This window comes from Anoplopoma fimbria, chromosome 6, assembly GCF_027596085.1.
Source record: "Anoplopoma fimbria isolate UVic2021 breed Golden Eagle Sablefish chromosome 6, Afim_UVic_2022, whole genome shotgun sequence".
NCBI lineage: Eukaryota > Metazoa > Chordata > Actinopteri > Perciformes > Anoplopomatidae > Anoplopoma > Anoplopoma fimbria.
Genome location: NC_072454.1, coordinates 903,860 through 916,646, shown reverse-complemented (window position 1 = coordinate 916,646; position 12,787 = coordinate 903,860). Strand labels below are relative to the sequence as shown.

The window sequence follows — 12,787 nt, the reverse complement described above, 5'->3', positions numbered from 1 at the left end:
TATTTCATGGTATATTTGTTTCAGCACGACACTAATAAATAATACAATACTCTGTATAGATGAATGTGTATGTAGATACAGTAAAGAGACACATTTATCATTATTATTACTGTCTTGATATTCTGTTTCTGTGTACGTTTCATCTGATTGTAGTTAAATACAAACCTGAACATGTCTAAGGAAAATGACATGAGGAACCTGGTGACAAAATGAATAAGATCCTGTTTCTGTGCTTTGGTTCCATCTTTTATTCAGGACGTCTGATTGTGACATTATTCATCACCCACCATCCATCTGCAAACAATCTAAGTTCAGCAATCTGAGGAGGCTCCGCTGATTCTGCTCATCTCTGAATCTGTCCCAGCTGAGAGACATGGAATCCTACAGCTCAACTGGTAACACATACCTTTCTCCTTAACTAGCTAAAGAATGCTGACCTGTTTTATTTCATTTTCAAATCAAAATAAAAACAAAACCTTAAGTTTGTGTTTATTTTTTTTACATTTTTTGTTAATCTTTATTCAATCAGGCAGTCTCATTGAGATAAAAAATATAATTTCCAAGAGAGACCTGAGAACCAGAAACGTTCACAAGAACATACCACTAAAAAAGACCCAAACAGCAGTCTTTTGGATGATAAGACCCACTCAAGAAATGAATGTGGGTGTCTGCCTTATCATTTTCTAAGGTCTCCGTTTCTGCTTATCCAGACTCAACTAAACCCTGGAGTTTTCAAACTAAAACGGCGCAGGCAGTGTTTTGAGGCGTCTCCGAGTAGAGTGGACACTAGGCATAAACGTAATAATAGATATGCATTTCAGAACAAAGACGTAGTAGTGTGGATTCAGCCTCAGACACTGAGGGCCTTGACAAAGCGTCGGTATTTGTTGTCTTTGGAATTCAAAACCAGCTGAAACAACTTGAGGCCTCCTAACCTCTTCGACAGAGCAGCTTAAAGATAGAGTGTGGGGTTTTTACATGTAAATGACATCCGTTACATTCAAGCTCGTGTTCACACAATGCTGATTAATTGATGATTGCAGATGTCCTGCACGACCATCAGTAGGCGGTGCCCTCCAAAATCCTTTACAATCTTCAGTAGTCCTTGCCTTCCTCACATGTCCTTCCCGATCCTGAGTAGGCCGTGCCCTCCGACATCGTGCCTGATCTCAGTCGGCACTGCTCACCTAGGGCCTGTCCGATCCTCAGTAGGAGGTGCCTGCTGCAACCTGTATGATCCTCACTAAGGCGTGCCCGCCAAAGTCCAGCCAATTTTTCAGTGGGTTCATTCTTCAATCATTCAAACTACTTTCAGTCCCTTAAAATACAACTCCAAACAAAACTGACAAAATTAACACTAGTTCTCTGAATCCTGAATGACCTCCAGAAACAGTTTGTAATATCTGGACTTCTGTTTTTACATGTGTGTTTCCTCACACTGTCCCATGTAAAGTACTGTGTGTTTCTGTCTGCAGTTTCTGATGAGTGGAGGCTGGTCCTGATTGGGAAGACCGGGTCGGGGAAGAGTTCAGCAGCAAACACCATCTTGGGCAGAGAAGCTTTTGAGTCTGAACTGTCTGCTACTTCTGTGACATCTAAATGCAAGAAAGAGAGAGGAGAAGTTGGAGATAAAAAGGTGGCTGTCATCGACACTCCAGGGCTGTTTGACACCAGTTTAACAAACGAAGACGTGTGGAAGGAGATAGGTTTGTGCATCGGTTTGTCCTCTCCTGGTCCTCATGCCTTCCTGGTGATCCTTCAGCTGGGGAGGTTCACAGAGGAGGAGAGACAAACCGTGAAGATGATTCAAGACACGTTTGGTGAAGACGCAGATAAATACACGATGGTGTTGTTCACTTATGGAGACAAGCTGAAGAAACAAACCATTGAAGAGTTTGTTTCAAAGAGCAAAGACCTGCAGGACATCATTCAGAAGTGTCATGGCCGTTACCACGTCTTCAACAACGAGGCAAACCACTTGTCACAAGTCAGTGACCTTCTAGAGAAGATAGACAAGATGATCGAGGACAACGGCGGGACGTACTACACCACAGAGATGTACCAGAGAGCAGAGGAAGAAATAAAAAAAAAGAAAGAACGAATCCTGAAAGAGACTGAGGAAAAAAGAAAGAAAGAGCTGGAGGAACTGAAAGCCAAATATGAAGGGGAGAGGTTGAAGATAGAAGCAGAAAATAAGAGACTCAGAGATGAGGCTGAAGCAAGAGCTCTGGCTGAAAGCCGAAATACCGTAAAACCCCAACGCAGACGCTGCGTAATCCTTTGAGCAGCTGAAGATATCTGGTTTAACAGCAACTGTGACAGTTTGGATTCTAATCATTGCTGAGCGTAATAAGCGAATAAAGTTGATTCCTTTATGCTTCATTTCATTTATTGTAGTAGTGCTAATGCTGCTTTAGTAAACCAATGGTTTCACACTGTGCCCAGATGGGAAACGACTGGCTGTCAACTGATCAAAGAGCTGATTGGCTCTTAGATTAAACAACAAACAACACGTTTTTAGAGAATTCTAATTTTCTCTGTAATTGTAATCTTTAACACTAGATTGTTGGCTATTAGTCTCATGTTGTGCATTAAAGGTCTAATCTACAACATATCATGTGTGGTTGATAATTATAATAATAATAATAATAATAATAATAATAATAATAATAATAATAATAATAATAATAAAGTTGAATTATATAACATCAAAATGAGCAGCAAAGTGTTTCACAGGCAGACATCAAAAGAACAAATAATAAAATGAAATGCCAGATACGCGCACATTTTTATATACATATATATTTACACATAAATAGAAATAAATCTGAACCTGTTTTGCAAACTACCAGATCAGATCTAACAGGAAGGAATCAGATCTGCAGCCTGATGTCGTCCACTTTCCGGGCGAGATGCAGTTCATCTCAAACGAGCCTATTGAGTTATCTGGGGGCTACAGTTTGAGCCCTGATGTCAATAGTTTGTTTTGACCAAATAAAAGAATACTTCACCCACAAAAATATAGGCAACATTTTTACCTCAATGACCTCGCGTAACCTTGAATTCTTGAAGAAAACATTGTTTTCAAAAACAGATGATCTTCTGCTGTGGATACATCTCGCACACAATGTTGGGAAATAGTTGTTGAGAAAGGTCAGCTGTCTCCGCCACTTTCTCTCCCCTCATAGAAGAACCTCTTATCTACTGCTGGAGAGAAAGTTGTTGTCAAGCACAATATGATTACACTCAGCCAACTGATATGACATGACCATGACATGAAAGTAAAAAAAGAAGTGTTATCCTGAGCCATGAAGGTCCTGTTGAATATATATATTAATATCCCTTTCCACTGTTGGGATACTGTTGTACAGATAAGATGTCACAGTGGGAGAAATATCTAAAGGTAGCTCTAGATGAATGAAAAAACATGGAAAATGCTTTGTGTGATGTTGAGATGGCTGTGGTGGGACAGCTACACTAATACATGGACTGCCCCAATGTAAAACGGTTCTAGTTCATGTGTACATATCCCAGAATGCCCCACAGTGTGTTTACTGGGCAGTAAGGTAGAGACAATCAGTTCTCCAATGATGAACGTCTGAGTGGATGAGCATGTCTGTCTCTGAAGAGGACGATACTGGTACACTGTGTCTCTGGAAATCATGTTATCCAGACACACATCTTCTATCTGACGTGAGCAGATCAAAGGAAGTATCAAACGAATAATAATGCTTTTGGCTGCAGGGACTTTTAACACCAGCAGGCGGTGCTGTTTCTCCATCAGGAGACAGCTGACTTCAGTCCCTGGTTTCTAGAGCCAGATACAACATGATCCCACTGATAGGTTTCCTCTTTAAACATTAAAGAAACATTAAAGAAAGTCGTTACCTGTTGACCTGTAGGACGCCATGTCTCTCTGCTGGGACAGATTCAGAAAATAGACGGTTCTGAAAAGATAGAAAGTCTTTGTTTGTATTTAACGCCATGCAGATGAAACATAAGCAGAATATAGTAATAATCATTCACGTGTCACAATCTCAGGAGAGCAGGTTTGGACCCAAACGCAGAAAAACTGACGAGGAGGCAGCTGACAGCGTTTAGTGATTTAACGAAGATAAAGTTCCATCTGAAGGAACAAAGACAACGACCCTGAAAGGAGAGAAATGGAGAGCAGGTGTTCACAGTCACACAGGTGAGGAAATAAAACCAGACATGAAACAAGCGGAGGAGAAGAAACATCAGGACAACACGTGTTGTGGACATTTCTAAAGAAAGTTCAGTGTCTGGACATGAGGGGATTTACATCCAACTACCAGTCTCTGAACTTTGTTGCTGTTACACCGGAAAAACAAGATAACAGAGAATAAATATGTTTATGATTATAAAGCTCTACTCGATTATATGTTTTTATATATGCGGACGTTTTGGAAGCCTCTTTCATTTATTTCAGGACATTTTAAACTGATCAGATCAGAAGAACAAGGCTAACTTTATTTAAATACACACCTGCACAAATCTGTACAGAACCCATTTTCACCTTAAACCCTCTGTTTGAGTTGATGTTGTTGATAGAAGTGGTCGTGCTTCTGAGCACCAGAGTCCCTCTAGGAAACCTGTTTGGTCTCCTTTACTGATGAAGGTCAGGATTAAACTGAGACTGTTTCAGAACCAGTTCAAAGCTCCTTACAGTCACTTTAAAGAACCAACCCGCCTCAGAGCTGGACCTGAACCGGTGACTCTCAGAGGAGGGGTTGATTAACAAGCAAGTGTGGCCCTGAAATAAATAACAGAGGCCTTCAAATAGAAACGTTGATCATATTAACAAACATCCAGGACTTTAGACCAGAAATCAGATTCATCTCAAACACACTTTATAAAACAAAGTTTTATGTCACTTCATTCTGATCTGAAGACAGTTTGTTGGTGTTTGGTTGTTCTGTTTACCTTTTATTTCTGTTTTCATTGTTGCTGCTTTTGGTTTTTTTTGTATTTAAAGCACATTGTAAACATTGTTTTAAGAGAAATGCTCTACAAATAAAGGTTAATATTATTATTATTATTATTATTATTATAATTATTATTATTTATCTCTATTATTAGCACTATTACTATTATTATAATAATAATACTAGTGCTAAAAAGAGGAGGAGGAGGAGGAGGAGGAGGAGGAGGAGGAGGAGGAAGAGGAAGAGGAGGGGGAGGAGGAGGAGAAGGATGAGGAAGGGAGGAGCAAAAGTAGGAGGAGGAGGAGAAGGAGGAGGAGGAGGATATCGATGATGATATTGATGATGATATTGATGATGCTGATATTGATGATGATATTGATGATGATATTGATGATGATGATATTGATGATGATATCGATGATGATATTGATGATGATGTAGCAGTCTCATCTTATCCAGTTGGTCTTAACTATCTCATTGTTAGTGTTATTTTTTTATTGGTATATTTGTAGGGACAGTGCACATTAATAAAACATTTCTGTAAATGTACCGAGAGGCTATTTCTCATCTGTAGTCGCTGGACAAATGTTTCAAAGTCATCCTAAAAACAGAATATAAGATTACAATTACAAAGTGATGCGTTATATCCAAAGCGACTTACAGGAAGTGTATTCAACATAGGTATTCAAGAGAACTACTAGTCACCAGAAGTCATAAGTGCATCTCCTTTCTTAAACAAGCATCTTAAAGCATAAACCAGAGCAAAAGTATAGTGCAGAGGCAGATTACTACGAAAACAATAATTGCAACAGACTAATACGAATACAATAAGTGCTACAAACTAATACGAATACAATAAGTGCTACAAACTAATACGAATGCAATAAGTGCTACGAGGAAGGCCCAGGGTAGTACTTCTTTATCAGGGTAGTACTTCTTGAAGAGGTGAGGTTAAAGATGGGCAGCGACTCTGCTGTCCTGAGGTCAGTGGGGAGTTCATTCCACCACTGAGGGGCCAGGACAGAAAAAAGCTGTGACCGGGTGGATCGGCCGCAGGGACCTCTGAGCGACGGGGCAACCAGTCACCCCGAGGCAGCAGAGTGAAGTGGTCGGGCGGGGGTGTAGGGCTTCATGGCCTGGAGATAGGAAGGAGCTGTTCCTCTCACTTCCCTGTAGGCTAGCACCAGAGTCTGGAACTGGATGCTCCTACAGGGAGCCAGTGTAGAGAACGGAGAAGGGAAGTTGTGTGGGAGAACTTGGGTCATTGAACACCAGACGTGCTGCAGCTTTCTGGACGAGCTCCAGAGGTCTGATGGCCGATGCCGGGGCTCCGGCAAGTAGTGAGTTGCAGTAGTCCAGGCGGGAGATGACCAGAGCCTGTAGAGCACCTGCACCGTCTCCTCAGGGAGGAAGGGGAGAATCCTCCTGATGTTGTAGAGGAGGAATCTGCAGGAGCGTGTGACCGATGCAATGTTTGCTGAGAACGACAGTTGGTCGTCCAGGGTCACACCCAGATTCCTCACAGTCCGAGTTGGTGTCACCACGGCATCATCAATGGTGATGGACAGGTCTCGGTGCGGGCAACCCTTCCCCGGGAGGAACAGTAGCTCGGTTTTGTCCAGGTTGAGCTTCAGGTGGTGTGTCGCCATCCACGTCGAGATGTCAGCCAAGCACGCAGCAATGCGTGCCTCCACTTGTGTGTCACCGGGGGGAAATGACAAAACCAGCTGGGTGTCATCGGCATAACAATGGTAAGAGAAGTCATGCGAGCGAATAACAGAACCCAGAGATGTTGTGTAGAGTGAGAAGAGAAGGGGGCCCAGAACTGAACCTTGTGGAACCCCCGTAGTCAGCATGCGTGGTTCCGACACGGCCCCCCTCCATGTCACCTGGTAGGATCGACCTGTCAGGTAGGATGCAAACAGGGAGAGTGCAGAGCCTGAGACGCCCATCCCCTCGAGGGTGGAGAGGAGGATCTGGTGGTTCACCGTGTCAAACGCCGCTGACAGGTCCAGGAGAATCAGGACAGAGGAGAGAGAGTTCGCTCTCGCGGCGTGAAGCGACTCTGTCACCGCAAGGAGGGCCGTCTCTGACGAGTGACCCACCTTGAACCTGGACTGGTGGGGGTCCAAGAGGTTGTTCTGGTGGAGATAGGAAGACAGGACGCCTCCTGTATGGAGAAACTAGTGGCATGTGTAACAGTGTAAATAATTAACTTGTGTTTATTGTTAAATTCCTGTTAAACTTGGGACTGCAACCATAGTTTTACTGTATGTGTTTTATTTTGAAAACCCACAGCGGAAGTTCGTGTTGTACTAAATGCGGCGCATTTTGCTCATCTCTCAGTAACAAACGATCTCACGCTGTGGTTCGAGCGGGAACAGACTCGGATCAACCCTACAGTAATTCACAACTGTGGTTGTGTGTTTGTCCTATGTATTGCAGAATAAACCAGTCCAACTGCTCCATACAATCCTGACTCCTGTGAAGTGCATTCAAATAGCAGCAGAGCAATATAGAGAACGTCACACATGCATTGCTCAGGTGTGATTTTGGCCCATTCTTCCACACAAACAGTCTTCAGATCTTGAAGGTTCCGTGGGCCTCTTCTATGAACTCTGATCTTTAGTTCTTTCCATAGATTTTCTATTGGATTCAGGTCAGGTGATTGGCTGGGCCATTCTAGCAGCTTTATTTTCTTTCTCTGAAACCAATGGAGAGTTTCCTTGGCTGTGTGTTTGGGATCATTGTCTTGCTGAAATGTCCACCCTCGTTTCATCTTCATCATCCTGCTAGATGGCAGCAGATTTTTATCAAGAATGTCTCTGTACATTTTTCCATTCATCCTTCCTTCAATTATATGAAGTTTGCCAGTGCCGTATGCTGAGAAACAGCCCCACACCATGATGTTCCACCTCCAAACTTCACTGTTGGTCTGGTGTTTTTGGGGTGATGTGCAGTGCCATTTGACCTCCAAACATGGTGTGTATTATGGCATCCAAAGAGTTCCATGTTGGTCTCATCTGACCAGACTATATCCTCCCAGTATTTCACAGGCTTGTCTAAATGTTGTGCAGCAAACTTTAAACGAGCTTCAACATGCTTTTTCTTCAGCAATGGAGTCTTGCGTGGTGAGCGTGCATACAGGCCACGGCGGTTGATGCATTACTTATTGTTTTCTTTGAAACAATTGTACCTGCTGATTCCAGGTCTTTCTGAAGCTCTCCACTAGTGCTCCTTGGCTCTTCTGATAATTATTTTCACTCCTCTTTCAGAAATCTTGCGAGGAGCACCTGGTCGTGGCCGGTTTATTACACAAAACTTAATTTCTGAACTTATTTGTTTGGTTGTCTTTGTATGTATGGATTACTTGGGTTGTTACCGACATCTGGTGAAAATTTCATGTCAATAGCACCTTTAGAAATATATTTACTGAGAACAATGGTGACGGGTTCAATACTTATTTTACCCGCTGTATATATATGGCTTTCAGTTGGTTGACTGTTTTATTTTGAAGTTCCCTGCCTCCTGTGTTTGGTTTGACTTCCTGTCTTTGTGTCTTCCTCCTCTTTTCTGTGTATCACCTGTGTTGGATTAGTCTCATCAGCTTTGCTCTGTTCTCTTTGTTTCTTCCACCAATCAGCTTTCAGCTGACCTCAGGTCTGTATGTTCTCAGGTTTGTTCCAGTGTGTCAGAGTCTCAGCAGGAAGAGGCTGTGGGTTAAACTTTAACATGGATCATATAAAGTCATATAAACATGATACAGCTGATCTTTGAACTGGGTGCAGCAGGTTCAGACTGGTTTAGTAAGTGTTGGAGTGTGACAGACTGATGAAGAAGAAGAAGAGGATTTAATCCTGATGGAGCTCATCGTCCCACTCAGATCAACAGAAAACTCTTTTTCCACACAGACCTGGTCCAGACAGCAGAGAGCTGCAGAGTGTTGAAGTTCATGAGAAGAAACTGAGTAAGTGGAACTTTTATTCATTCCAGTGTGTTTCATGACCAACGAGCTGCTCTTTGTGGGTTCATGTGTTGACCTCCTGTCTCTGATAATGACTCCACAGAACAAAGTTTATCTGACAACAAGTACTTGAAACTACAGCTGGCTGTCTTTAGAGTCTACATGCAGAAACAGATTAGATTTCCTGATGAGACACAAATCAAATGAGACTGAAGACTAATGATGAACCCGTCTGTCTGTCTTCATCAGGTGGCTGCAGGTTATCACCAACATGAAAAGGTATCACACTCAACACTTTACATTTGATACTGTTTTACCCTTCAACACATTCATTCTTACTAACTTGATGTTTACTGTTTCTCTGCTCCTTCACTCCAACTTTGACTCATAATAAACCTATAAATCTATAAAACAGATACAGCAGTTAGATAGAATGCTGATACTGCACTAAAGTCTGGACTTTGATACTTCAGGTGTTTTATGAAGGCTCATATTTCATGTTTATTGAGGCCTCTGTTGGTCAAAGTCCTCTTATCAAATGACCATATCTACTCTGCTAATTAATAACTTCATCTCTGAAGTAAGAATCAATGTATGCAGAGAAGTCTAGGGACTAGTTCCAGTGATCTGGGGACTAGTTAGTTTTAAATGATAACTGTTTTGCACATCTGTGCAAATCCTTTGGATCTAAAACTCGTATTGAACGTAAACGATCTAAAACTTCAAATATTAAATGTTTAGTATTAGATCCATCACATCCATCCATTTTCCGTTAATCCTCTGATCATTCTGTTAAGGTTTATTAGGGGTGCACTAGACCATCTCAGCTGCAATGAAAAGGCTGTTTGGACAGGTAACTCTGTTTGTCAGGGCTATCCAGATAGATGACAAACTCAAATACAAATATCCTATAAACAACTTTGTACATGAATTACAATAAAATATTAGTTTTCTGTAAATAAATAGAAGTAATTTCATCATGGGCCTCTGTGGGTCAGTGTGTACTTGTTTAGGCTGATTCTGTTGTCCTTAACTTCATTTTTAATGTTAAATCCTCAATTCATTCTGAGGGATGTTTCTGTTTCTCTGCTACATTTGAACAGTGACTCATAATTATCCCATAAATCTATAAATCTATAAAACAGATTGTATTTTATTAGACTTGAATTCAATGTTCTATTTGTGAAGAGAACCAATGAACTTATTTTTGATGATCAGCTGAGGTCAGTGAGTTCTTTGAAACAAATAATTCATTTAATCTAATGGAAACAAATGAGAGCATCTGTGAGCTTTGTGAAGAGTTTATTTATTTGTGTTCTATATTTACTGTAAATTACATTATGTGTCTGTTTTACTGTCTGAAGCAGCAGACTGAACATTTTAAATAAAGTTTTTGATACAAATGCTGACTTGAGCTCTTTAGACAAACTCTGAGTTGGATCACAGGTTCAACATGTCATGCTGTATCCATGGCAACGATTCAAGTCTCCATGTTAACCCTCTGGACCCAGCAGTGTGAGAGTCTTAACAACGGAGAGCATTTGAACACATCACAGAGTGACAGAGTCTTCTGGAGCTCAGTGTTCAGGTCCAGAGGGTGGAGGTTTGTTTCTGCTGCAGCTGCTGAGCACCCCCTGGTGGTCAGTGAGGTTACAGCTGCTCTCAGTGTTTCCTGTCAGTCCACTTAGCTCATGTTCAGCTGTGATTAATTGAGCTTAATTACTTTTTAAAGTTGTTTTACATATATTAACAGCTTAAAATAAACAACTAAGACAAAAACTTTTCCAATCATCCAAGCTTTTTCTCTTTTTTGAATCATTGTAAACTGAATATCTTTGGGTTTGAACTGAATCAAGGCCACATCTTGTTTTCTGAGAAATTGTCATGGATAATGTTTTGTTCCTTTTACACTTGGACATTAAACTGTTAATCTAAAATAATACAACAGTTTGTTCCATCTCTGTGTCAGATATACGTATTCTTGGTGCAGTGTGCACATTGTTTGTTTAACGTCATCAGCTGAAATCCCGGCTGTGTGAGAAGATTCAATGTGTCACTTAATTACAGCTCCTTTAGTGAACTCACACACATTCTTCAGGAAATTATTTCAAATAAAACTCTGCTCTGTTGATCCTTTTCTTGTTCATAGCTGCTAGTTTTTCCAACAGCTGCTGAGGCTAAAGACTAAAAACTGAATTACCTTCCTCTCTATGTGCCAGGATCCATCAAAGACCAGAGTCCCCTGGACCTGAACCTGAACCCAGCTGTGTTTCCTCTGAGACTAAGCAGTCACACAAAGATGGCATTGATTTTGAAAGACGTAAATTCTCTTCTGCAAAGTAAGTAGAAATTAAATAAAAAATGTACCTGACAGCTTCCCAGTATAATTGATCTTCTACTGCTGATATTCAAGTACTCCGTAAAGAAAAGTGGGCAGGTGATGCTACTTCTATTTTTTCCTGTTGGGGGAAAAGTAACAGAGAATTAAAACCAGAACTACATTTGCTGTAATTAGCAACTTCCTGGTTAAAACAGACCACATCAAAGTGTTTTATTATTGAATATGTGATTAAACTACAATCATAACAGTGTGTATGAGTTTAGGCAACAATTGAAAGGGCATCCTCTCAAATAAACAACAGAAAGGTTGTTAGCTACGGTTTTTATATTTCAATGAAATGAGATGTAAGTAAGTAGACAGGTGTGTAAGGTGTAGTGTGACAGATGGCTTTCAGATTGTGCTAGAAGAGGACTCTGCTGTCCTGACTTCAGCAGTTTATTCCACCGCTGTAGGACAAGAACATAAAAGAGTGTTAATCAAGATGAGAGACCACAGGGTCCTCTGAGGGACAGGGAGGCCAAACGTCCAGATGTAGAGGAGAGGGACAGGACCTGAGGGAGCAAGCTTATAGAACAAAGTCCAGATGTAGAAGGAGGAGTAGATGATGGTCTGGAAGAAGGACAATAGGTCTCCCAAAGTGTTGTGGACCAAACCAAATACATGACTAGGTCAATAGTCTTAAGTCTTTAGACATCTGACTAACAACACACGGGTTAAAAAGTAAAATCTAAACTAAATACAAACAAGTATCATATATCAGATGTGATTATAGTTGTTTAAGTAATTGTTTCCCATTGTAATGCTTATTGGTTGAATAAACATAAGCAAGATGTGTTTTAAAGAAGTATTTTTAAAGCAATGAAGTTATTTTACCGTCCAATAAAACCAGTTAATGCAGAGATATAAAGATTGTATGCTCAGTAAATGACAGTGTTTCTATCAGTTCACAGCAGCACAGAGAAAAGTCTCCTGTACCCAGCTGTGTGTCCATGAAGAGTGATTGGTCTAAGGATGATCTGATTACTTCAAAGATGGACGCCGATCTAATGACCCACTGTAAGTACTTAAAACCTTATGAAACAATGAGCTAGCTGTTCTTATCCTTAGTTATGATACAGTGTAGGGCAAGAACATAAAAGAGTGTTAATGAAGGTGAGAGACCACAGGGTCCTCTGAGGGACAGGGAGGCCAAACGTCCAGATGTGACCTGAGGCTGGGAGTCATCTTATAGAACGGAGAAGAGAAGCCGTGTTTAGAAACGTGGTTGTTTTCTTTATGAGACAGGAAGTATTCTTGACTTAACCCTAACTCTAGATACAGAGGTCTGGAGACTAGAAGGACTAGGAGGTGGAGGTCTCCAAAGTGTGCTGTGGACCAAACCAAATACATGTGTGATGTGGAAGGTCAATAGTCTTAAGTCTTTAGACATCTTATCTTATCTTATCCTTAGTTATGATACAGAATTGGTCGTTCATCAATTACATTACAGAGGTCTGGACATTAGCTGTAATAAAACAAGTGAAGACAGAAAGAGAA

The 12,787-nt window shown here is 41.0% G+C and overlaps 1 protein-coding gene and 1 long non-coding RNA gene across 2 annotated transcripts; both read left to right on the top strand.

Moving 5' to 3' along the window:
* Window positions 1-253: 253 nt before the first annotated feature.
* On the top strand, window positions 254-2,611 carry LOC129092506 (GTPase IMAP family member 7-like). The gene is made up of 2 exons (XM_054600476.1): window positions 254-395; window positions 1,476-2,611. The coding sequence occupies exons 1-2, from the start codon at window positions 374-376 to the stop codon at window positions 2,282-2,284; spliced, it is 831 nt and encodes a 276-aa protein (XP_054456451.1). The 5' UTR covers window positions 254-373; the 3' UTR covers window positions 2,285-2,611.
* A 6,170-nt stretch (window positions 2,612-8,781) lies between these two features.
* LOC129092821 (uncharacterized) lies at window positions 8,782-11,325 on the top strand. The gene is made up of 3 exons (XR_008531269.1): window positions 8,782-8,913; window positions 9,160-9,189; window positions 11,130-11,325. It is a non-coding gene; the product is annotated as an uncharacterized LOC129092821 (long non-coding RNA).
* The last annotated feature ends 1,462 nt before the right edge of the window (window positions 11,326-12,787 follow it).

Excerpts from the sequence above, each read along its gene's own strand:
- LOC129092506 (XM_054600476.1), top strand. The coding sequence starts at position 374 with ATGGAATCCTACAGCTCAACTG. Across the intron at positions 396-1,475 it reads GGAATCCTACAGCTCAACTG|TTTCTGATGAGTGGAGGCTG; the intron begins GTAACACATACC and ends TTCTGTCTGCAG.